The sequence below is a fragment of the Cimex lectularius genome, unplaced genomic scaffold (genome assembly GCF_000648675.2).
Source record: "Cimex lectularius strain Harlan isolate CLEC.00 unplaced genomic scaffold, Clec_2.1 scaffold108, whole genome shotgun sequence".
Taxonomy (NCBI): Eukaryota; Metazoa; Arthropoda; class Insecta; order Hemiptera; family Cimicidae; genus Cimex; species Cimex lectularius.
This window is the reverse complement of record NW_019392680.1, coordinates 791,778-815,485: the sequence shown is the minus strand read 5'-3', so window position 1 is coordinate 815,485 and position 23,708 is coordinate 791,778. Positions and strand designations below refer to the sequence as shown.

General features: G+C 31.7%; 2 protein-coding genes across 5 annotated transcripts; one reads left to right on the top strand and one right to left on the bottom strand.

Annotated features, from left to right (window-relative positions):
- Positions 1 to 959: 959 nt before the first annotated feature.
- On the top strand, positions 960 to 12,951 carry LOC106668055 (ubiquitin carboxyl-terminal hydrolase 2-like). The gene is made up of 10 exons (XM_014396470.2): positions 960 to 1,196; positions 5,934 to 6,119; positions 6,333 to 6,726; positions 8,042 to 8,146; positions 8,236 to 8,356; positions 10,738 to 10,957; positions 11,592 to 11,841; positions 11,949 to 12,027; positions 12,143 to 12,365; positions 12,470 to 12,951. The coding sequence occupies exons 2-10, from the start codon at positions 5,947 to 5,949 to the stop codon at positions 12,561 to 12,563; spliced, it is 1,659 nt and encodes a 552-aa protein (XP_014251956.1). The 5' UTR covers positions 960 to 1,196; positions 5,934 to 5,946; the 3' UTR covers positions 12,564 to 12,951.
- On the bottom strand, positions 10,112 to 17,391 carry LOC106667997. Of its 4 annotated transcripts, XM_024225611.1 has the most exons (5): positions 15,638 to 17,391; positions 14,188 to 14,259; positions 13,802 to 13,931; positions 13,435 to 13,550; positions 13,062 to 13,360 (listed from the first exon to the last, which is right to left on the bottom strand). In XM_024225611.1, the coding sequence occupies exons 1-4, from the start codon at positions 17,308 to 17,310 to the stop codon at positions 13,440 to 13,442; spliced, it is 1,986 nt and encodes a 661-aa protein (XP_024081379.1). In that variant the 5' UTR covers positions 17,311 to 17,391; the 3' UTR covers positions 13,062 to 13,360; positions 13,435 to 13,439. The 4 variants fall into 4 exon arrangements, with proteins under 4 accessions (XP_024081380.1, XP_014251842.1, XP_024081379.1 ...); XM_024225612.1 differs by lacking the exons at positions 13,062 to 13,360; positions 13,435 to 13,550 and adding an exon at positions 10,112 to 10,172; XM_014396356.2 differs by lacking the exons at positions 13,062 to 13,360; positions 13,435 to 13,550 and adding an exon at positions 12,958 to 13,043.
- Between the last annotated feature and the right edge of the window lie 6,317 nt (positions 17,392 to 23,708).

Here is a 23,708-nt window from a genome sequence, read left to right as displayed (position 1 = left end):
AGAATTTGCTTTTATCGATAAAATGAAAAAAAATTGGGTGGAATTTTTAGCCTGTCGGTGTAAGTACCCCTTTTTCAATAAAACGCAGACGCTCAAGATCTAAAATTAAACCGACTCCAACGGTATTATCACCTAGTAATCTCTGCTCCTCAAAAATTTGCTCATAATTTACACAAATGAGCGATTTTCGCTGTAAATCGGTGTTTTGGTCATTTTTTGACCTCCTCGTATTCATCATTTTTGACCTTATTAGCTCTCTGTAAACTCTTTAATTGCTGGTTTTTGCCAAAATTTTAGCTAAATTCTTAATTATAAAAACCTTGGTTTGTTGGAAACGGTAGATTGTGCAAAATTTACACTGAATAAACGCACAGGTGGCACAGTGAATGGCTGCGTTATTTCGTCGGGTTGCCACATTATAGTAAAAGGTTTATAAGAATTTAAACATTTATTTATTATATATNTAAAATCAATTGGATCGAATTTTTTGCCTGTCAGTGTAAAATAATTTTTTTTAATTGTTTTATTTTTGGTATTATCTGCTTTCTTCACTACTTCTTGTGTAGAGTCAGTCTGTTGGAGTTATAAATAAAGCCCTATTTAGGGATGGTTAGGGTTAAAATAAATAAATGAGGTAAAAGATGTAAATTGATCGTATCGTGATTGACAATGTGGTTAGTTGACAGTCGCGGGCGAAGTGCTTTTACCTGTTTACCTCTAATTGATATTCCCATAACATAGCATAAACTAATATTTATTCGTAAAAACAATGAGACAAATCAAGGGCAGAATTTTCTTTTATCAAGAAAATGAAGGTAAAAATCTATTGGGTGGAATTTGTTGCCTGTCAGTGTAAAATAAATTTTTTTGTTTTCTTTTTGTTATTTTGTTCTTTTTTGACTACTTCTCTTGTCGATTCTGTCTGTTGGAGTTATAAATAAATTAGGTAAAAGTGGTAAGTTGATCAGTGTAGTGATTGATGATGGAGGTGGATGACGGTAGCGGTGAAGTGGCGTAGGGCTGGGCGAGTGCGAGCGCCTCCGGCAGTCGGTCTGCCTTAACCTGCCTCACCAAAGATGGCGAAGTGACGTTTCAGTCGCCACACGGCCCCAACTCGACCCGTGGCTGATGTCAGACGGCTGCGGAAAGTTCTTAAAATGGACTAACCACCAGGGCCTAAACCACTCCGATATCCGGTACGTATCATTTCTCGGAAATAATAGAGAACGTTTACACGGCCTAGGGGCTCGATCCACCCCGTTGGCCGAGTTTTCCTTCTATTTCACCATCTTTTACATTTTTTTCCCGACGTTCTTTATGTAATCGGAGACACGAGCCCCGTCTATTTCTGATTTATGAATCCGGCTGGACTGTTTTTTATGTCGAGACTTTTTTTTTTTTTTTTTATCAACGTTTGTGAATTGTCTTTCTCATAAATCGAGGGCAGAGAACCGTGTTAATGATTCCTTTCCCATTTGCGTCACGGCTTTCAATTTCACAAGACCGCATTTGCGCTTGTTCGATGTGCCAAATGTTGGATATTACCGTCACACAAAACTATCACATTTTATTACAATAAAAAAAATATATCAATCCATAAAAATTCCATTATAAAATGTAAAACAATTTATTAAATATTGGCCTATTTCGCTTAATTGGATCTCTGCTAATTCATGTTCCCATTTCTTGCCATGTGAACATTAATTTTAAAACGTTCCATTTATTTTTGTGCCTCGACTACTTTTTATTCCTTGAACGTTAAATTTTAACATTAACCTCTTATATTATGAATTATCTCGTCTTTATTAACTAAAAAAACTGCTTATACATAGATGTCCTAGTTTAGCTCCACACTTAATACACCAACAGGCAAAAAATAGTGGCCACCTCGTTTTTTTCTAGAAAATTATTATAATTTTTATATTTTTTATGATAAAAGAACTTACAAAGTGATGGGAAAAAATAATAGGAAAGAACAACTCTCAGTAATCTGCTCTCAACCATAGTCCATACATAGGCCAAGAAAAATAAAAATTGTGGCCCCTCTGCTTTGAGCATCGTTACAAAAAATACATTTAACTTTTCAAGTCCTTCAAATTTACGTACACCCCACAACCGTGCTCCATAGCATAAAATAGTGCATGCAACTGCTCGAAAAATATTATACTTAGCAGATAACAGGACTTCACACTTTTTAATAAAATTCTCATTTTAGACTAGATACTTAAAGTTAAAGTTAAAGATAGTTTTTGGTTATGGTTTAAAAAGATAGTTTTTTAATTTTTAAACATTATGTTATTTTTTCATAGCATTAAGGTTGCTGTTCAATATACACCATAAATTTAAATTTATAATTCTATCTCATTCTATAAGCATTGAATTGTTTTTAATCAATTCAAACACTGTAAATTAATCAGTTTAATTTTCCAGAGAAAAAGGACCTCAACCCTGATCCCAATAAACCCAAGTAATAAAAAAATAAAAACTGTATCCCCTCTGCTGTTAGCATTGTTACAAAAAATACATTTAACTTTTCAAGCCCTTCAAATTTTCATACACCCCACAATCATGCTCCATAGCGTAAAATATTGCTTGTGACTACTAAAAATGTTATACTGAACAGATAACGGGACTTTTTAATAAACCCATATTTGTTTAGTAATCGTAATTAATTAGACTCTTTAATAAAATTCACATATGTAGACATGAAACTATACTTGAAGTTAAAGGTAGTTTTTGGTTTTTTTTTAACATTTAAACAATTTTTTTGTAGCATTAAGGTTGACATTGAATATACACCATAAATTTAAATTTGTAATTCCATCCTACATTTAAGTGTTCATTTGTTTTTAATCAATTAATCGGTTTAATTTTCCAGTGAAAAAGGACCTCAACCCTGATCCCAATATGCCGAAGTAATATAAAAAAAACTTATATAATCTATATACATTTACCCATAGATTTAAGGAGGTGACAGGATATTAGGATACTAGTTTTTTAACCTGAGAGGCAAAAAAGTGGCCACCCTAAATATTTTTAATTATCTCTTAGACAAACATCTATTGATTATATATACAACAATATTTGGTTCATTTTAAAGGATTAGAGAGATTATTGTACATATTTAATCCTCACAAAATATAATAGAGCCAAATAAAAAATTTAAACATTAAAAAACAAAAATGTTGCTATGGAAATTGAAGAAAATATTCATATCAGTACAGAGTATTCCCTCCTCTTGCATTAATCACCGCTTGAATTCGACATGCCATCGATTTCATTTGGTTTTTAATGTAGCGTTATGGAATATTTTCATACTTGTCCAAACTTGCTATCCTTAATTCCTGCAAATTCTCTGATCACTGGACAACTCTTTACCCTATTTGACTACCCGTCCCAAACATTTTTGATAGGGTTTAAGTCGGGAGTACAAACTTGCCACTCCAAACATTGAACTTAAGCTCATTCCAAGTAGTCACCATCTGCCATGCATAAAACAGTCGCAAATTATTGGCATATAACACCTTCATCCAATAACCCATCTTCATTGTGTCTCGCAGCTGTTAGGAACCATCGAAGGTCAAGTTTGTGCAACCATACACCACCAACTGAAATGTTTCAGGGATTGCTCTCCTGTTCTTCTCCAAACCGTCTCTCGGCTGTCAGAAGACCTCAAACAAAACCTTGATTCATTTGAAAACAATATTTTAGCCCAGCGGTTTTGTGCCTTGTCAGAAGTTCTGCATCAGTGGCAGGCCTTATCGCATGAAGCCCAGCTTATAAAAGTCTTTACCTTACTGTGTTTTAACCGACTTAACAACTGACTTCAACAACTTAAATTGTTGAAGTTGTTGTTTGATCACAACAGCAGTAGAATGTCGATTATGGAGTACATTTGAAAAACAAAATGATCATCTCTTTGAGGTGTGACATGAAGGCGATCTGATCTGTGCCTTCTCGAGCCATCTCCAGTATCTTGGTAACAATGGAAGGCCCTCCGGACAGTTGTTCTGGGAATGTGCTTACAACCTGACCACTTACGCCTGACTTCTTCATCTTCCAACAATACATACTATGATTCTATGCAATTCTGTATCACTTAAAACCATCACTCAAACAAATTTGAATTGTAAAAAGCTTAAAAAAATCAAACCAATGGCCATTAGAAAGAAGCTTTACAGAAAAACCTACCAAAGAAAAGATTGCCTATTCAAAGATTTATTTACAATTTTGGAGATTTCATCGGTGTTTATTTACCTCTAACCCTTTAAAACAGACCAAATATTGTTGTAATGAAATCAATAATTACATCAATAAATTTGTATATTTTACTATACATTTATTTAATCAATAAATAAATAATTAAAAATATTAAGGATGAGTGGCCACTTTTTTTGCCTCAGTGTAGTTCACATTATATACATTAACTTTAATTTTTGAACAACCTGTCCCTTAATTTAATTTTGGTCTATAGAAAATAAAAACACAAGTTTTATATAAGGTTGTTATTCATGTGTGATCCTTATTGAGGTACTAACCAGTACCTAATATCCTAACACCTTCTTAAAAACTATGAGTAAATATATATTAGATTAGATAAGAGTTTTTATTTTTTTATTACTTGGGCATATTGGGATCAGGGTTGAGGTGTTTTTTCTCTGAACAATTAAACCAATTAATTGATTAACAACAATTTTAACACTTATGTGTAGGATAGAATTACAAATTTAAATTTATGGTGTATATTCAATGTCAACCTTAAAGCTACGAAAAAATTGTTTATTTTTTTATTATTATTATTATTTTTTTTTTTTTTGCGTTATGATCTATGCACATTAGCCATGGTGAGTTTAAATGTTTAAAAACCAAAAACTACCTTTAACTTCAAGTATAGTTTCATGTCTACATATGATAATTTTATTAAACAGTCCAATTAATTAATATTTTCAATTATGACCACTAAACAAATATGTATCGATTTATTAAAAAGCGTGAGGTCCCGTTAAATGTTAAGTATAATATTTTTCGATCAGTCGCAAGCACTGTGGGGTGTACACAAATTTGAAGGACTTGAAAAGTTAAATGTATTTTTTTATTTACCCAGCCTAGAAATACACTGATTTACATTGTTTACGTTGAGACTGGAATTGATTTTCTATATAATATATAAGAATTAATAGAAAGAAACTTATACTGGTATAAGGATTTGTGTGAGATGTACAAAAAAAAAAATAATAATTTGAGTGGGATTTGTTACTCAGTTGGCGACAGTAGCAAGTGGTTAATTTAAGAATTGTTATTCAAAATAAATTGCATTCTGAATTTTAGACAAACTGTTTCGGGAATAGTATACATCTTCGGGTTTGAATTTACAGAATAACCATTATCTTAATGATAATTATTACCTTTATATGCAAATGCTAAAGTCAGAGGGGGGACTTCTAAATCTGAATTTTCAAGTTAGCCGACCAGCCGGTAGTTGACGATGCTCTTTATGCAATGAAAGGTCAAAAGAAGATATTCACTTCATTGCGGACTGTCCAGTTCTGTCAGAATGTTATGTATCTTGGAAAATTAAATTGAGCAGGGTTGAATGTATTGATACGCTAAATGGAAGAAATTAGAAAGCCCTTTACAGATATGCATCCCAAATTATATTAATTAATATGCAGTGCAAAAAAAAATCCTGACCAACTGATGTCATTTTCCTTTAGTTGAATAAAATTATTATTGACAAGCCCATAAGAAGCAGTCAATTTCTCCCAAAACGTATAAGTAAATTTTTTCCAAACCGGATAATAAATTATATTTTAGATACTAGATCTTTTCAATAAAGTAAAATTTTGGCCTATAAAAAAACTCAAAAATAATAGGATTAAGCTTCTTAGATGATATTTTAGATAATTTATAATCTTGGTTCATTTTTATTACAGTTGGTTGTAGTTAATGATGCCTTGTTCATCAGTAACTCTGGATTACAGAAGAGATAGTAGTACCATGCCAGTTGCATTGAGCTCCAGATGCAATTTGGACAATGATTACGGCAGGCTGAGGTATAACTACAGCACCTGTTCCTGGAGATCTCCTGATAGCACACTGTCAAAATACTCCTACTCCAGGTAACTGGCTTAGGAAAATAATTGCCTTTTTTAATTTATGTTTAAACTTAATAAAAACAGCTTTTTAAAATATAAAAAAACTGTCATTTGAAATTAATATAAAAAGTTAAAGTGGTATGAAAAGTCGGAATTTGGTGAAATTGTCATTAAGGTGATTTTTTTTTAGTTTCCCTGATATTTTGGAAGGTAGCAATATTTTGTTCCAATTTCCAGGGGTTCTGGGACAGCATCATCAAGATCAAGCTCGTTAACAGATGACAATGTTGAAAAAGACAAAAGTGACTCTTTTTCAAGTCGGTCAACGTACAGAGAGAGCTCGTCAAGATCTCGTCCCTCGTTGTCTTCTGTGAATGGATATGATCTGCCCAAGTATTCATCTTTGACGCACCAACGAAAGTCAAATTACACCACATTTGATCTTAGTGAATTTAGAATAACCTACGCACCAGAAAGCTATGTAGCCGGCTCACAGCGCTCAAGTTATAGCAAATTTTCCTCACCGTTGAAAACATCCGATACGCTAGGAAGGCTGAAGGAAACTTCTGTTTTAACTTCCTCTCAGAGAAAAGACAGAAAATATGAATCATCAGAGAGCTTATCTGCTGAGGTAAGAGATTAAATTTACAATTTTAACAAATAATAGCACTAATAGTACAAAAATTGAAATCGTTTTAAAGAAAACAGATATTTAATAAAACTATGTAGAAGAAACATTTTTCTATATTCTTTGAGGAATACTATTTAACATTCAGCTGTTTTAAAATGACACTGCCAATAAAATATTGTTCTTTTTTTGACTTTTACATCTGTAAAATTAATTACAGTAGTAAAACTGAATAATATTATATGTAAAAACACTATAGAAAACATGTGAGGATATCTCACTCGATGGTGACACTCCTAAAACTTAAATTTGAAAACCATTTTATGGTATAAAAGGCTTAGAAGCACATGATGATTTGTTACGGACATATTTTCTTACAATTTATGTATTAAACATATGAAAAAATATGTTTTACTTCAGTTTACTCACGACATCTTTTAGATGTTCAATTACATTCTTAACTTGTATAATTGTTTGAACACTTATTTTAAAACATTGATGATAAAACAGGTGAATTGTCACACTTTTTCATCCCTCAAAACAACGTTTCCTATTAGAATTTTCCTAAACAGTTTATTTTTCTTACAACATAAAAGTTGAATAGTCAGTGAGATGTAATAGAGATATGTTTCTGCTAAATTTCATGACTTATTTTAAGAGAGAAACACATTGAGCAAGGAGTCTTCATTGCCAATCTTTGTCCATGTATGAATTAAAATGGAAAATTGTATGATTTGGGTCAAATTATGTGAGAAGTTCTCTTGTAATTGTTTCAGTTAATATAAAATGATTATAATTACATTATGGCAAAAACAATTTCATCATTACTGATATGACTTCATTCAAATTGAAACATATTCTGAAGTGATTAGTATACTCAGTAATTAATAATAAATATCAGAAAGACAACTTATCGCATATACAAAATTAATATAGAGAATAAATGAAATTGTAACAACAGTAGGAATAATTATTTTTCAATTATATTGAAAATTTTAATGTCTGGGATATCTGATACATTTATATTGAAGTAATTAATATATTAGATCTCTTTTTAATTAATCCATATTTCAAAAAGAAAGATACATGCATCCATGTATAGATTATTTCATCATTAAAAAAAATACTATTATGCATATCTTTTTTATAATTTTTTTTCTTTTTGATACTAAATCATTAGAAATGTAAAAATTCAAGCACATTTTTCAAACGAGTTTTTTAAGTTGCATCATTTTGCTTTTACAAAAGTAATAATAATTTTAAGTGTTAGAATTGTTTTAAATAATAGTATAAATTAATATGTTTTTGGGTATGGTAGGATGGTAGTTCAACAAAAGGTATCCCGGGTGTGTCCAGGAAAGAAATCTCCAGCCAGTCTTCTGAAACTGCAGGACTCAGCGGCCTAAGGAATATTGGCAATACTGTAAGTGTTTTTTTAACTATGCTAACACCGAGTCAATGATCTAATGTGTAATTTTGTTGATGTTGACGGATGATAAATCACAAAAATAGTGCTTTCTTAACTCTGTGGTACAATGTCTCAGTCATACACGTCTGCTGAAGGATTTCTTGGTTAGCAGAGACTTTTCTCAGGATTTCAGAAATGCTGACACAAAGGGGTCTTTAATCAAAGGTATATTTTGGCTTTGGACTGCATTTAATGTTCCACCTTTCATTCTAATACACTTTTTAATTTAGTTTCATGCATGTGCTTATCCAATATATAACCAAATATGGTGTTGGTGATACAAATTTGTATAAATTTGATAGAGTTTTCATATTAGGTAAATTACAATCAAATTTCACATAAGCGAACAGTTTTATGTAAAAATTTTATACCATGTTAGCATATAGAAAATTAATGTTAAAAAATATATATTTAGTTTAACATAAATTACAGTTAACATGTTAATATTTGTCAACATCGCCTCCTTTTTTCCTGGTGCAAGCTTCAACAATGTGCCAACTTGACCAGTGTAATTTTAAACCACTAAGGCCCAATCAACGTGTTAAATGATAATACTATAGAAAGTGAAATAAAGATTTGCCTAAATTTCTATTTAGTGAAAAATTCAATTGGGGAAAAATTATGATGCATTTTTGACAAAAATTGTATGTTGGCTATTCTAGATCTATCTAAAGAATGCTTAATGAATGAAGAGTGTTAATTTTCTCTGTTTGATTTCTTTTTTTTTAATGTAAACAGCAATGCATGTGCAAACTAAAAATTACCTCAAGCCATTTTCTTAGATTTTTTAACATTCACATTTACACTAATTATACTATGAGTGTTTTTAAGCTTTTTCCAGTTTTGACGACTTTACTTCTTTGTTAATTTCACATCCTTTTGATTATTAAAAGACTAGGTTATTGATTGCAAAACACATAGTACCCCATGTTAAAAAAACAAACTAGGTATAAAAAATATATGCTTATTACTTTTTGTTTTTTTAATTTAAATTCTGGTGTTTTCATAATTGTTATATTTTCATTTTCACATTCTTCTGCCTATATTCTTGGTTATTTTCAATCTCCCCCTCAGCCTGATTTATTTTACGTCGTACACTGAAATCCGAAGTGTTCACTTCAAATTGCTCTTCCTACTTTCGAGGTGCACCAGTTCCGTTCAAAATTTGACAGTGCATTGCATAGATATTATTTTCAATGGAACTAATTAAAAAATAAATTTTTTAGAAAAAAGTTGAATTTATTAATTGAAAATTTATTTTTCACAAATAGTGACAACAAATTTTAAAACATAATAACAAAAAATAAATTAATTTATAAACACTGATAGCAGATATATTTAGGTATGTACATACTACATATGAGTATGTAGTTGGGGAAACAAATATTGCAGCTGAATGATTTTTCAGAATAGGAATGCTTCATGAAATTCAATAATAATCTTAGGCGAGATGAAATAAATTTAAAGCCCAACACTTCAAAACAGAAAAACTTGAAGCTCATGACTAAAAAATGACTAAACGCCAGCCCTTGAAAAAAAAAAAAATGTTTACACTCACTGTGAGTGAGTTGATCTCGACCTTCAGTGCACAACACACAACACCATCTCCTTGAATCACTCACCACGACGACGGTCCGACTTCTCTTCATTTTTTCCACACCTTGTGTCTCTGAAGCCCGAACACCTCTTTTCCTTTCTGAGAGTGATGATCTCCACATCTCTGTTGCCATGGACTAGGTGGCCGCAGCAATTGGGCAGGCAGTGGCTACAGGCTGAGGCTCAATAAGAGAGAGAGAGAGAGAGAGAGAGAGAGAGAGAGAGTGTTTGTGTGTGTGTGTGTGTGTGAGAGAGAGAGAGAGAGAGAGTGTGTGTGTGTGTGTGTGTGTGTGTGTGTGTGTGTGTGTGTGTGTGTGTGTGAACTTTTTTTTTTTTTAAATAACAAGAAAACCTCAGCTCTGCTATGAGGGTCCAGTTAGAGTTCCTAAAATGCAAAACGTAAGGATGACAATGAGATAAAACTCGTCACAAGGCTTGGGAGCCTCCAAGTCCAAATGAGATAACTTGTGATGAATCCCAAAAAGTTTGAGGTTAAAAGGAGTAAGCCTTTATGACCTGAAATGCCACAACCTATATTGTTTTTATTGTTGCCTCTTGTGCAATTTCTATTATTATCTAAAGCTTTTCATTAGCTTAAAGCTGTTATCAGACAATCTAGGTCCTACTGAGCATGTAGCAATATTACCTGCATTTAATCATTAAAAACAGTTTTCCTAGAAGACTTAAAACTTGACAAGTTAAAGCACCAATAAGCATGTAAAAAGTGTCAGTGCATTTAGTGTTATAACACACTTGTTAGTCACCATGTGAAATAATCTTTATATGTTTCATTTAACTGTAATTGTAAACTGTGGCAGTAATTTAATTAATTCAAATGTGTGGTCTGTGTGGAATACTAACACACATTTACTTTGACTATACACTTATATGTTTAAAATTATATTGTAGTATTTTTATTTATATTTGTATAATGATTGACTACTTTTTAGCTTTTGCTGATGTAATTTATGAACTCTGGAGCGAAGGTGGGAAAATAGTAAACACTTCCTCTTTCAAAAGTCAAATTCAACGTTACGCTCCTCGATTTATGGGCTACAACCAGCAAGACGCTCAAGAATTTCTTCGATATCTCTTGGAAGGGATTCATAATGACATAAATCGTGTAACTGTGAAACAAAAGAACTTGCCAGAAATTGATGACAATTTGACGTAAGTTTTTAAATTACAATAAAGTTTAACGTATTACTTAATTTATCTCGATATTGAAGTTTTTCTTACATTAATCTAATATAATCTAACCTTTATCCAATTTTACTTAACCAATTCAGAACGGTCTGAGCTCTTCGTCCCCAAGTTCAAATGACTGCAAATGAGATATAATGCTCTACTCTCTTTATTTTTAGATTCAAGTTCATAGAAGCAGTGTGCTGTTTAAGTTATTACTTTTGGTGCTAATGAGAGGGAAATTTAGAAAACATAACTGCTTTAACTTACGCTTACCATAGGCTATCTGGTAACTCTCAAATCAGATGCAAAACATCCTAAACATTGTAGAAAGATAATGAGAGAAAATGGGTGTAAACATAAACCCTAAAAAAACATATACCTTTTAGAAGGAAGCTAAATCTTAAAACACCCACTATAAAAACCTTAACATTCTTTAAAGAACCAGAATCACAATCACACTCGCATTACATGTTTAGAGGTGTAGGGGTGATAAAGCAGTCCTGAATAGGTTAAGAAATGTACAAGCTTTTCAATGTCCAAAGCTCCTCATTTTTTACACTTTTCTTTTAAATATTAAACCTAACTAATACGATTTATTTATTTTTTTATTTCGCAGAGATTCTGTGAAAGCGAATGAAAGTTGGAAACAATATCTCCAAATTGATAACAGTGAGATAGTCGATTTATTTGTGGGACAACTAAAATCTACCTTGCAATGTACAAGTTGTGACCACAAGTCAACCACATTTGAAGTGTTTTGGGATCTTTCACTTCCACTTCCGACCAGATCGTCGACATCTTTACGACTTTCACAGTGCTTAGATCATTTCACTAAGGAGGAAATTCTTGATGGCGATGAAATGCCGGTAATAATTTATACATTAAAGGAAAAAAAATTAATTTATTCAAAAATTTAATTATATAAATTTCTAAATTAAATTGTGATATATATGATATTAAATTGTGATTTCAGACTTGTTCTAAATGCAAAACAAGGAGAAAATGTACCAAACGGTTTTCAATTCAACGATTTCCTAAAATCCTAGTGCTTCGTATCCTTTACTTACTTTCTATATGCTTAATAAAACACATATATATTGTTCCTTTTATTAAAAAAAAAAAAAAAAACTTATTTTTTGTGAAAAAAATTCCTTAATGGATTAATAGATCTAAAGAGATTCTCACCCAGTGAGCGCTATAGAAAGCTTTCAGCAACTGTAGAATTCCCATTGACTAACTTGGACATGAGTGCATATTCAAGCAACCAGCAAACATGTATTTATAATTTGTATGCCGTTTCCAACCATTCTGGCTCAGCCCATTCTGGGCACTACACAGCTTATTGTTTGCATAGAAAAAATCAGCAATGGTACGAATTCAACGACTCAAGGTAACTTCCAATTTCTATTGTATTATTGTGTCAGTTCTTAGCTGAACACAGCATAACATTTTAAGCTTTGTTTTCCCTTTATTTCAAGCATTGTTTTATTTCAGGGTGTCTCAAACTTCTTCAAGGAATGTTGTGTCGAGTGAAGCTTATTTGTTATTTTATGAACAGGTTTCACCATCAGCCAGTTCTTCTCTTTAATATAGTGCTTAAATTAATTTTTTGACACTGTGAATTAATTTAATGTGAATATTAAAGTTAAAACAATAAACTAAGTTGTTGTACTTTTATTTATTGTTTTTTAAATTATAGTTATTTGTAACACTGATAAATTCACCCCATAGCAATTAAATTCGAACGTTGTTTATTAACAGGTTTTATTCTTAATTGTAACATCCTTAAAATTGTTTTCCAATAGATACAGGGTATAGAAAAAAGAGAATTTTTTTTGTTTGTGTGAAACAAATGAACAAGTGTGCTAAGAGTGATATTACTTTGTTTTTTAATTTTAATTTTTGTTTATGGCAATGTGTCAAGCTTGAAAAAGTATCTGAATCTTAAGATAATAAAAAATAAAACTCAAGAAAAATAAAATATTTATTTAATTGTGTTATTAAGCATCTTCTCCTTTACAAACCAGTCCACTTCATCGCGTATCTTTTCTCTCAGTGAACTAAAACTCTGGGGAAAAAGAAAACTTCTAAGTGTTAGGATATTACTTTACATTTTAAAAAGTGGATTTGGTTCATTTTATTTAATTATTTTTCATAATTCAAGTTGACCAAGTTTTAAATCAAACGGTTGCTCAGTGGTTATGCAAATTCATTGAAAATCAAAATTGAACACAAATTTTAACTATTTGACCACACTATCAAGAAGGTGAGCGTGATGTAGCACTCTTTCTTTCCCCAATGATGTATTGAGAGAGCCTGCCATCAAGCTGACCCTGTTCAGGTGCTGCGAGCATAATATTGTACTCTTGTCTCTTCACGTTTTGACTGAAATTCAAACAAGCAGGATGTTGCTTAAAACAATAAACAACACCATTATTTTTTCTAAATTTCCCACTTACTAGAGCTAACATAAAACAGCACCCTGCATATAAGAAAAATTAACATATAAAAATGTGAAGAGAGTAGAGCATGATATGAACAAATAGTTTTCGGGGGAATGAAGAGCTCTGACTTCCTGAAAGAGTTAAAATAGCCAATTGAGTGGTATGCTATTAGCTAGATGGTAGTACAATGCTAAAAAAGATCAGAAATAACCCAGAATTTAATTAATAAATAAGAATAGAAGAAATTTAACAAAAAAATCTTCAAACAAAAGTGATATACATAATTTGAAGTTGAAAATCATTATTGCTACCATTAGGTTTTAAATCATGTTGAGTAAGTACAAACTTAATAGAATGTCCATTAACATATCTTTAGTATTACCTTTTTCATACTGATCCTTTTTGCGCTTAATAACACTAAACTTTTCTGCATTGTTTCATCTTTCAACAACTTCCAATCTGGGCCAATACCAAGGTCTGTTAAATTCATGTAAAAATCCTGTACTATACTGCTAAAAAAAAAAAAAAAAAAAAAAAATTAAAAAGAAAAAGCAATTGCATTAAAATATCGGCTTAAAACATTAACAACAATTATGTAACTTAAATACAAAGTGTGATTTTGTTAGTGGAATGAAAGTGAAATTTTGTCTAGGATTAATTTCAATATTCACTATTTCTTCACAACTTTACATTCAAGAAATTCATTACACTTTTACAGAAAGTTAAACTTAATTAAATTAATTTTTTTAATTAAAACAAGATATTTACTCGCTCTCTGAAGAACACCCTTGTAAGTGTTGCAGCTTTTGTGGAATTAGTAATTCATCTGAATTTGCTAGTCTGCAAAAATAAAGTTAAAGTATAAAAACATAAAGGTTGCTATATAATTTTATATATATTTATTTCAGCCTTTTAGCAACTATTTAGAATAATTTTGATTCCTAAATATTCCAAAAACAAAAATTTCCATAATTCTTTGTGATTATCAATTTTTTTAAATCTACATTGATATTTATTTATGCAATGATAATAATAATAGGGGAGCATCGGTGGCCGTAACAGTTTAGGTGTTAAGTTTAACGCGTTGACACGGCGCTCATCACTGTAAGGTAAAGGTACCGGGTTTGAATCCATCGGCCCTTATTTTGAACCCGATACTTACAAATGGGCTTTTTTTTCAAAAACACTGGCACCTCGAGGGTTGATGCTGTTGCAAACCTTCGTAAAAAAAAATAATAATAAATGATCATTAATATTAATGAATCAGACATTCAATGGCCCTACTCCATTCTACAAATTCATTTGCCTATGAGGCAACAACATCGTACTCATCATAATTACTGTAATAATTAGACAGGTTCATACAAGCAATTTTTTGTAGTCTTGTATGTTTTACAGTGTCCTGTATCTGTAGTTCAATTCTGCTGTTTTACATTGTGTATTTGGATTCTATGTCATTCTTTTTTCTACATACTGTCCCAAGTATTTGGTATAAGTATTTTGCAGTATGAAGTGAAATTTGATTCAGATAAATAGAAGGAAGTATTTTCCATTAGAGGGTAAAGGACACATTAAGATTTGTTTTAATTGCCTTTTATTCTCCATTTATGGTACCATATTTCTAAGGTAAGGAATTGCATGGCTGAGTAGTTAAGGTGTCTGACTTGTAATTGCCACTCTAGTAGTTCTGTGTTCAAATCCCCGGCATAGCCCATGGATTTTTAATTGTGAATGGTATAGAGAAAGTATTGTAAAGTAGCCCTCCTGTGAGAGAGGAATTACTTTACTTATTTATTTCTAAGGTAAGGAAATTATATTTGAGGGATCGAACTGGTGTGACAGGATTGAGATTTGTAGGAAGTGAAGAATTGTCAGCAAATTAAGAATGAGTGTGTTAGAGTGTTTAGGGAAGTCTGCTGTGTATATGCTGAAAAGAAACACCTAGGTTAGGTGAAATAATATGTACTAGAAAGGAAAGGCATGGTCAAACGTCTGTAAGTCATCTAGAAAGACTCCAGGATAGAACTGCTTAAGCATAGAGATTTACGATGTCTAAAATGAATTTGATGTTTTTTTTACAGGCAGGATAGGACCAGCTTCTCCTTTCCCAAGGCTGTCGAATTGAATTTTTTTTATTTGCTTATGTGTTAATTTACTTTTTGCAATATCAACTGATTAATTTTAAACCTTATAATAAAGTTCTTGTAATAATACTTACACAATATTTTCACTAGTTCCAATATTTGAAGGACTTATATTTCCATCTTTTCCATAATTTTTTTCATTATTAAAATCAATGGAAGCATGCTGATTTGAAATAAAATCATCATTACTCTTTTGTTCAGGTGATTTTTCTGAAATTGAATTTTCTTCGGAGTGGCTTGATTCAGGAGTAGAACTTTTATCTGTTATTTCATTGTTTCTCGTTTTTGTATCTCCTCCACATCTGGATGAAAGTTTTTGATCGTGATTTATATGTTCTATGAACTGTATACTAGCTCTTTCATCACTTCTAGTTTGAAAATTTAGTACTGATTTAATTTCATTTTGTTTGATCAATTTTTTTATTGGAGTTGGTAATTCAAATTGTTTCAAATTAGCCAATGTATAAACACTTTTAGGCAACATGTCATTATTGCAGTTTGAACTATTATTTAGTTGTGTTCCTAGAGATTTATTTTCCGTATTATTCAGTGATGAAATGTTTATATTAGGGTCAAAACAAATTTGAACACATTTATCTAAATGGTCTTTATTAATATCGTATTTATTAGAAATGTTTAGCCCTGTAATATCTTGTTCACTATGTGCTACAATGTCAAAAGGTTGTTTTTCATTTTCACATGAAATCTGGATGAATTTGTCCAGTTTTGTTTTATTTGAAAAAATGTTGTTGGGAATGATATTTTGTGTTCCTGGTTGTGGAATAGTTTGTTCATTGTTTGCACCAAATATTTGGTTTTCATGTGTAATTAAACAAGTTTGAATACATTCATCAATATTATTTTTATTTGAGTCGCTTTTGAAGGAAACATTACATTGCATTTTCAGTTTTGGAATAGTTTGATTGTCAGCTGAAACAACATCAATTTTATTTTCATTTGCAATTAAACAAGTCTGAATACATTCATCAAACCGTTCTTTATTTGTATCACTTTTGAGGAAAATACTACATTTTCTTTCTGATTTTGGGACAGTTTGTTCATTGTGGGCTTTAATAGCTTGAACTTGGTTTTTATTTGTGCTAAAACAAGCCTGAACGCTTTCATCCAAATGCGTTGTAATGGTATCATTTCTATGACAAACGCTACATTGAGTTTCTGGTCTTGGAGCAATTTCTTTACTTTGTGATTCTTTTTTGTCTAAAGTAGCCTGAGAACATTCATCTGGATGTTTTTCAATTTTGTCATTAACATTACATTCTGTTTCTGTCTTCGAATGTGCTAAAATGTCATATTGGTTTTCATTTGTACCTAAACAAGTCTGAACACATTCATCCAAATGTTTTTGATCAGGGTTCTTTCTGTTGCAAACATCGCACTGTGTCTCTGGTCTTGTAAAGGATTCATTGTACGCTGCATCAGCATCAGAATTTACTTTTACCTGTTTGTCTAAACAAGTTTGAGTGTACTCATCCCACTTTTTACTCATAGCGCAAAAATCCTGCTTTGATCCCTTTCTTTTTAAGGCCAGATCATCATGTGCAGAAATATCAAAAGAATGATTGTCATATTTATCTAAACAAGTCTGAATACACTCATCCCAATGCTTTTTATTTATTTTGTATTTGTGTTCTTGTGATGGTATGTTAACAAAAGAACTAAGTTTTTGGATATTTTCTTCCACCTGTGATGCTTGTTCCTTAACATAAATGGATTGTTTTTCATTCATTGAATGTTCTTGTTCTTTAAAACTTACTGAAAAATTTGTATTCCTATGTGTTGCACTGTCATCCTTTTTATTTGTTTTTATATCAGTTTGTGTAATTTTATTTAAAATATATGAATAACTATTTGTGTTTTTTTCATTTTGTGAAATGGAAGAGTTTTCATTTTCATTTGAAGTTTGAGTGGTTGTATTCATTTGTAAAATATCTTTTCTCAAATTTAACAGTGTTCTTTCTGTGATGAATTGTTTTTTATTTTTTTCAGAAGTCTGAGTTGTTTCGTTAATTTGTGAGATTGGTATCTTAGAACTGGGGAATTTTCCTTCAAATTCAGTAGTTAATGAAGTTTTCTTTAAAACAGTTTGTGTTGTTGCATTACATTTAGAAACAGTGTTTTTGAAATTAAAACAAGAACCGTTGCCGATGGTAGAAGTTTCATCTTCATTTGAAAAAGTTTGAATTTTTGCGTTAAAATGTTGCTTTTTGAAATTTCCTTCCTTTTTGTTTTTGTTACATTTTGTTTGTGTAGATGTATTCAGGTGTGGACTTTGTCTTCCAAAGTTACAAAAATCAACTTCATCTTCCGAATCTTCACTATGTGTGTTGGTACTTCTGTTTAAGCTAGTTTGCGTGGTAACATTTGTCTGAATTATATAATTTTTAATTATAATTTCTTTCCTTTCTAAACAGTTGTCACTACTCTCTAGGTAAGTTTGCGTGCTTACATTTTCAGGTTTTGTTATTGTAGATGCCTCCTTAGTTCTGAAAGCATTGGAAATAAACGTGTTGTTTTTGTATGAAGAAGTTTGAGAACTTTCATCGCACTTTGAAGTAAAATTATTTACAGTGTTACACATAACATTGTTTGTTTTTTGAATATCCTGAAAATGTAAATTGCAAGTTCCAAAGCAACAATTGCAAGTATTTGATGCCAAGGGAATTGAACTGTAATGGCTCCTATGTGGTACAGTTTTGTCAGTTTGAACATGTATATTTTTTCTTCCTAAAGAGTAACTTGTACTTTGGTTTAGTTCTTTGGTTCTATTTTTTCTTCTTTTTGAACGATTAGTTTCGTTGTTCCAATTGTCTGGGGGAACATTTTGTCGAGAGGAATTTGCACTCGTCTCAATTAGTGGTACTTTTTTATTTATTTTATAAATGTTTGAATCAGCATAGTTTGATGCAGATGTTTTTGAAAATAAGTTAACTTTAGTAGATTTTTCTTTGTGCTTGTCCAATCTGTATTGACCGATTTGAGACAGCAGAGTATTATTCCTGTCATATATGTCTTTTTTGTTTTGATAACAGATTTCATCTTCTTGAAAAAACATTGAACCATTCTGCAATGATAAAACGAAAATAATAACAACAACACAACAATCACTAATAATTACTTTATGCTTAATAGAATAAATATTTGAGTTTATTTGTTTAATTACCTGATAATCATAAGTGTGTGGATGGTGCTTAATCCAATGCTTGTCTAATGAAATTTTATTTATAAATAGTTTAGGACAATGAAGGCACTGTAATAGAAAATATTTTTGAGATCAATAACACTAATTTATCATTTATTCAAACAATGCTATTAAATATTAAATAATACAATTTGAAACTAGCTTGCATGAATATTTAATTTTTTGTATATTTTATTTTCCCAATATGTTGTTTTCCTTTTATTTTTTAATTTAAGTTGTTTAAATTGTACAATTAAATTTAATTTTATTTGTGTATTAATAAAATAAAGCATTTTATATTAATAGAAATAATACTGTAATAATAAATATAATCTCGTAACTTAAACATAGTTTTAATTATTTTTATTGACAGTCGCATTTAGATTATTTATCAAAAATCTCTGACTCTCTTCATGTTGTAACTTTAGACTTTTAAAGCTAGAATTCCGCTTTACCTGTCTGTCATCTTGTCCCCAATCTACTCATAGAAACATATCTGAACTATTTAACACTTCTTCCTATGTTATCTGGAGTTTTGTGATATCTAATTACACTAATATTGATATCCAATTTCAGTGTGATAAAGATGCCCAAGGCTGGGGGACATTCCAACATTCAGATTTAACCACACAATCTGGCCCCCTGACGCCAACAATGCAATAAAAAAAAAATTAAAAGAAGGTGGCAGCATCGGTGGGCTGGATTGGCAAAGAAGCTCTTACATATCAAGAGCAGTAGCATTACGAGGTGACCCTTGGAGAACCTGATTCATAGAAGAAGGTTCATCCGCACCCCATTAAGGATAGGCCATACGAGATTGGCATTATACGTGTTCACCATGCTGAAAAAGGTTGCTCAATATGTCCCACCTAAATGAAGGGTGCAATTCCATGGATCCGCATAGAGAGCGAATAGGATTGCCAGTTTGGAAACCTACTGAAGAAATTCATTCCAGCAGAGCTAGTTTCAATTGAGCTTTGACAAAGTTTAATGAGAAGGCAAGGGATAAAATTTTCTTCTTTAACTTCCTTACACATTTCAAGAATACTGCATATTAATCACGTTTTGCTCACCAGGGTCAATAAAGTTGCGCACAATACTTGCTGTGGTTTGTAATGCAGAAGCGAAATGCATCGGAAATTAATCCATTGCTATTTGCCTTTTACCAAGAAGAAAATATGCTGATTAAAGTTTGCCATGTATGTTTTCTTCCAAGACACAACACATCTCAGCGAATGTGGTATTTAGCTTTTCTTCAGCCATTTCCAGCAAGTATCATACTTATACTCATAGCACTACACATGAGAAATGTTTGTAAGTGCTAGCTACACCTTGGCACTCAAGGAGAAGACCAATATCACCAGGAAAATCCCCAGCATTGAGAAGCTATCGTAATTTGGAGTCCATCCTGCTGCAAAGCTCAAAAGTTGTTGGACCAAAGTCTATTTCCCATAGTTTGCTAAAATGCCAAGGTTGTGGTAGTAAAGTGTCTGGTGGCCATCCGGAGCTCAGCTCTTCATACTTGAGCATCTTTCATCAAATCATATCACATTCTGCCTGAATTTCTGTTACCTTGGTAAAAACTGTTTCTTTAGAATCATTAGCAACACGGTTTGAAACAACCACTTTTTGCTTTAAATGGTGTAACTGGTCTTCTATCTCCATTGTAACAACTTTCTTGTTCGAATCTTCCAGGATTGAACACATTTTCCATTGAGGAATGTTTTTCAGATTGATTGCCTCGAGGATTTCCTGGTCCGAGGGTGGTTACAATTACTTCCCCTTCATGAAGGGAGCATCCTCGGGGTTGAGTACATTTTGCTGCTGGATGGTCAAGAAGCCGCCGATGATGGAGATTTTCAAATTCACTTGTATGTGCATAAAATTGAGGATTTTCATCTTCAATTCGTTCATCTCGGAGTTTTTTCATATGGGATGGCTCAAATCTAACACTATGCTGTCATCCGTCAATCGGTAAAATAAATAAAGTCAAAATAAAATTCAACGTCACCAATAATCATTATCAAAGGAGAATGAAACATTATGCTATATTTGTTGTAAACAACAAATCTGAGAGTAGAACCATCATTTACAAAAATTCAATATAAGAACTCTGCTTAAGTATGGCAGCAAGTTTCTGGGTCCTCTGTTTCGATTTTTAGAAGAAACAGGGCTGTTTTATGATTTAACTGTTTAAGGACTCCACCACCCTGACTAAATGCTGTGTAAGTAGGAAAAAATGTTTTTTATAGTGAATGAGATGTGAATGGTTTTGGATTTGCAGTCTGATTGTATTGGAGGCTGAAATGTTCTAGCTGTTGATAGAGCACAACCTCATTGGCTGGAAGAAAGAGGCCAAGGTCTGTCCCTGAACAGCCAACAACCAAAGTAGGTGATTTTCAAAACTTGCTGGTAATTTATTGTAAATCACAAAAGCTGGAATTGCTGATGGACTGCAAGATGTGATAGCCTTAACTCTGTACATGAACTTATACAAATCCAAAAAATATAATAAATAAACATTGAGCAACCTTTCCCTACATGCCAGAATTAGCCGTACATATACATGGGCTTTGGTCTAAAAGTAAGTGTCCATGTGTCAACCTGGTATGGCCTATCCTTAATCGGGTGAGGATGACCTTTCTTCTATGACTCAGTTCCAAACTATATGAAAATTTTCCAAATTCGCATTTACTATTAGTTTACCTAATATTGACAATCCGACTGTCTTATTTTGTATGTGAAATCACATAAAATAATTTATTTAAACCTTTCCTCGGACTCGCCGCCGGAAAAAATCTAGAATTACATTTTATTGTATTGTTGTACAATTTCAAGTACCGGATTGCATTCAAAAGCCAAAAAATGAGTCAGCTGTTATGTCTAATTACCCCATAAAAAGAATTATTCAATTTATAAAATTGGTTTTATTTTCGTTTGAAACACTTCGTCTGTTAGGCTAGTTAATCTTTCCAACATGGCCGTACATATTTGTAAATCCATTTCTCATATTTCTTGGATCTCGACGCTAATTCGTAGAAATTTTAATAATTAGTAAATAGTAAATAATTAATTTTCCCAATTTCTCAAATGTATGACAATTTCGAACGTTTTATGACGAGATTTTTACGTTATTTGTATTATACATTTATTGTGTTTACTAACGAGTTCAATGTTTTTAATTTCGTGAATACAGTTTTCACCTCGGGAGTTTTTCTGCTTAAAAATTTTAAAGACAGAAAAAGGCTTTATTAAAGAACAAATTTATCCCGTCGGAGTTGGGAAAAAGTGTTTCAGGATTAATCTTATTGAGTACCTTAAACGGGGCAAATCTGGCATCAGCTGTAAGAACGATCTTCTGACCAATTAAGATATTATCCATGCCGACAAAGAACACGTGATTTTCTACACGAGTTTCAAATTGTACAAAACAAACACGAAAGTAAACATATGACTTGAAAATTACAACATTACAAATAAAATCTTTCATTGCAAGATGCCCTCTTCCAGGAAATACGCTAGTTTTGGTTCGACCAATTTTGATTGTTGTTCGTCGTTTTCTTGAAATAAATTTATGACCAATAAATGAATATTTGGAGATTTAATTTGTGACTTTAGTGGTGATATTTTAAAGCCTGTACCTTAAATCCAACTTTCAATTTGTGTTAGTGCTGCTGGTAAAAATTTTTCAGCTCCGTCCACATTCTTATGTGTCATGAATAAGGCAAAATTATAGACAAACAATGCGAACTTGACATTCTTATCGTGGAATTATATTATGTCATTTATTATAACTAAGAATAAGGTAGCACTTAAAGCGCAACCTTGGGGAATCCCACTAGCAATGGGAAAAAAACTGGATTAGTCAATACCAGCCCTCACCCTAAATGACTATTTCTTAAAAAACTTTTAATGTAATTTAACATTTTGCCATTTACTATATTTTTTGTATTCTATGTTTCCATGTGCAGTCAAAGGATTTTTTTGATGTCTAAAAAGGTCGCAACTAAATATTCTATATTTTTGTATGCATTTTGACAGCATCCTCTTGATGTTTTATAAAGAAGTATGTGGAATTTTAATACCATCCTAGGCACTTGCTGACCATAATTTCCAAGACCTTCGCTAGACAACTAGTTATAGATATTGGCCTATAGCTTTATGCAGAAGTTTTATCCTTCCCAGGTTTTAATAGTGGAATTATTTCAGCTTCCATTCCAATTTGAGAGAAATTTTTCTTCTAGGTAAATCCTACTATAAAGTTTTTGGAACTGTGTTTTAAACATTTTGGAAGATTTTTAAACATTTCATAATGTAGCAATCAGGTCCAGGGGATTTGCCTTTGACTCATGCCAATATAAATTCATGTTCTTCCATAGTAAAAGGGAGGTCTAAAGGATTATTTAGTTATATTACGGGAGTTATTTCATATTTTCATTTTCAATTTTTTAACTATAAATGATTTATCGTAAAGGCTGTTATCAGAATTTAAATAAAATTGTTTACCACTAGTGATTGTCATTTCATTTGGATTTATGACTACATTTCCATCAAAGTATAAACCATTGATTGCAGGAGTGTATATTTTTTACAGATTGATCTTAGTTTTCCCCATTCTAATGATGGTGAAATATGTTAGGAGAGTGATTCTATAAATTTTACCAAGACGAGCCATTTTGAAAATCTTTTGCGCTTTTGCTTTATCATTTTATATTTTTGCAATTTTTTTTGTGTTAACTCCCTGTTACATTTCCAAAGCTTTTTTTTTGCAGTTTTGCAGGGCCACATGGTCTTAAACCTGTACCCTTTGATTTTGGTGTGCCTTTGCCCCTAACACGATTGAATGCTTTATGTTATAAACCACCATATTTATATCAGGAATACTAATGATCTCATGGAATTTTTTCTAATCGGCCTTTTCCATGAGCCATTTTGGTTTATGCTTG

What these genes read in the sequence shown, in the direction of transcription:
- LOC106667997 (XM_024225610.1), bottom strand. Translation starts at nt 17,310, where the DNA reads ATGAATGAAAAACAATCCATTTATGTTAAGGAACAAGCATCACAGGTG. An exon ending in GGGTGTTCTTCAGAGAGCGA is followed by an intron (nt 13,932 to 14,187) that starts GTAAATATCTTG and finishes TTTTTTTTTTAG; the next exon opens with CAGTATAGTACAGGATTTTT. An exon ending in AAAGGATCAGTATGAAAAAG is followed by an intron (nt 13,551 to 13,801) that starts GTAATACTAAAG and finishes TAACTCTTTCAG; the next exon opens with GAAGTCAGAGCTCTTCATTC.
- LOC106668055 (XM_014396470.2), top strand. Translation starts at nt 5,947, where the DNA reads ATGATGCCTTGTTCATCAGTAACTCTGGATTACAGAAGAGATAGTAGT. An exon ending in TCCTAAAATCCTAGTGCTTC is followed by an intron (nt 12,028 to 12,142) that starts GTATCCTTTACT and finishes ATGGATTAATAG; the next exon opens with ATCTAAAGAGATTCTCACCC. An exon ending in TACGAATTCAACGACTCAAG is followed by an intron (nt 12,366 to 12,469) that starts GTAACTTCCAAT and finishes GTTTTATTTCAG; the next exon opens with GGTGTCTCAAACTTCTTCAA.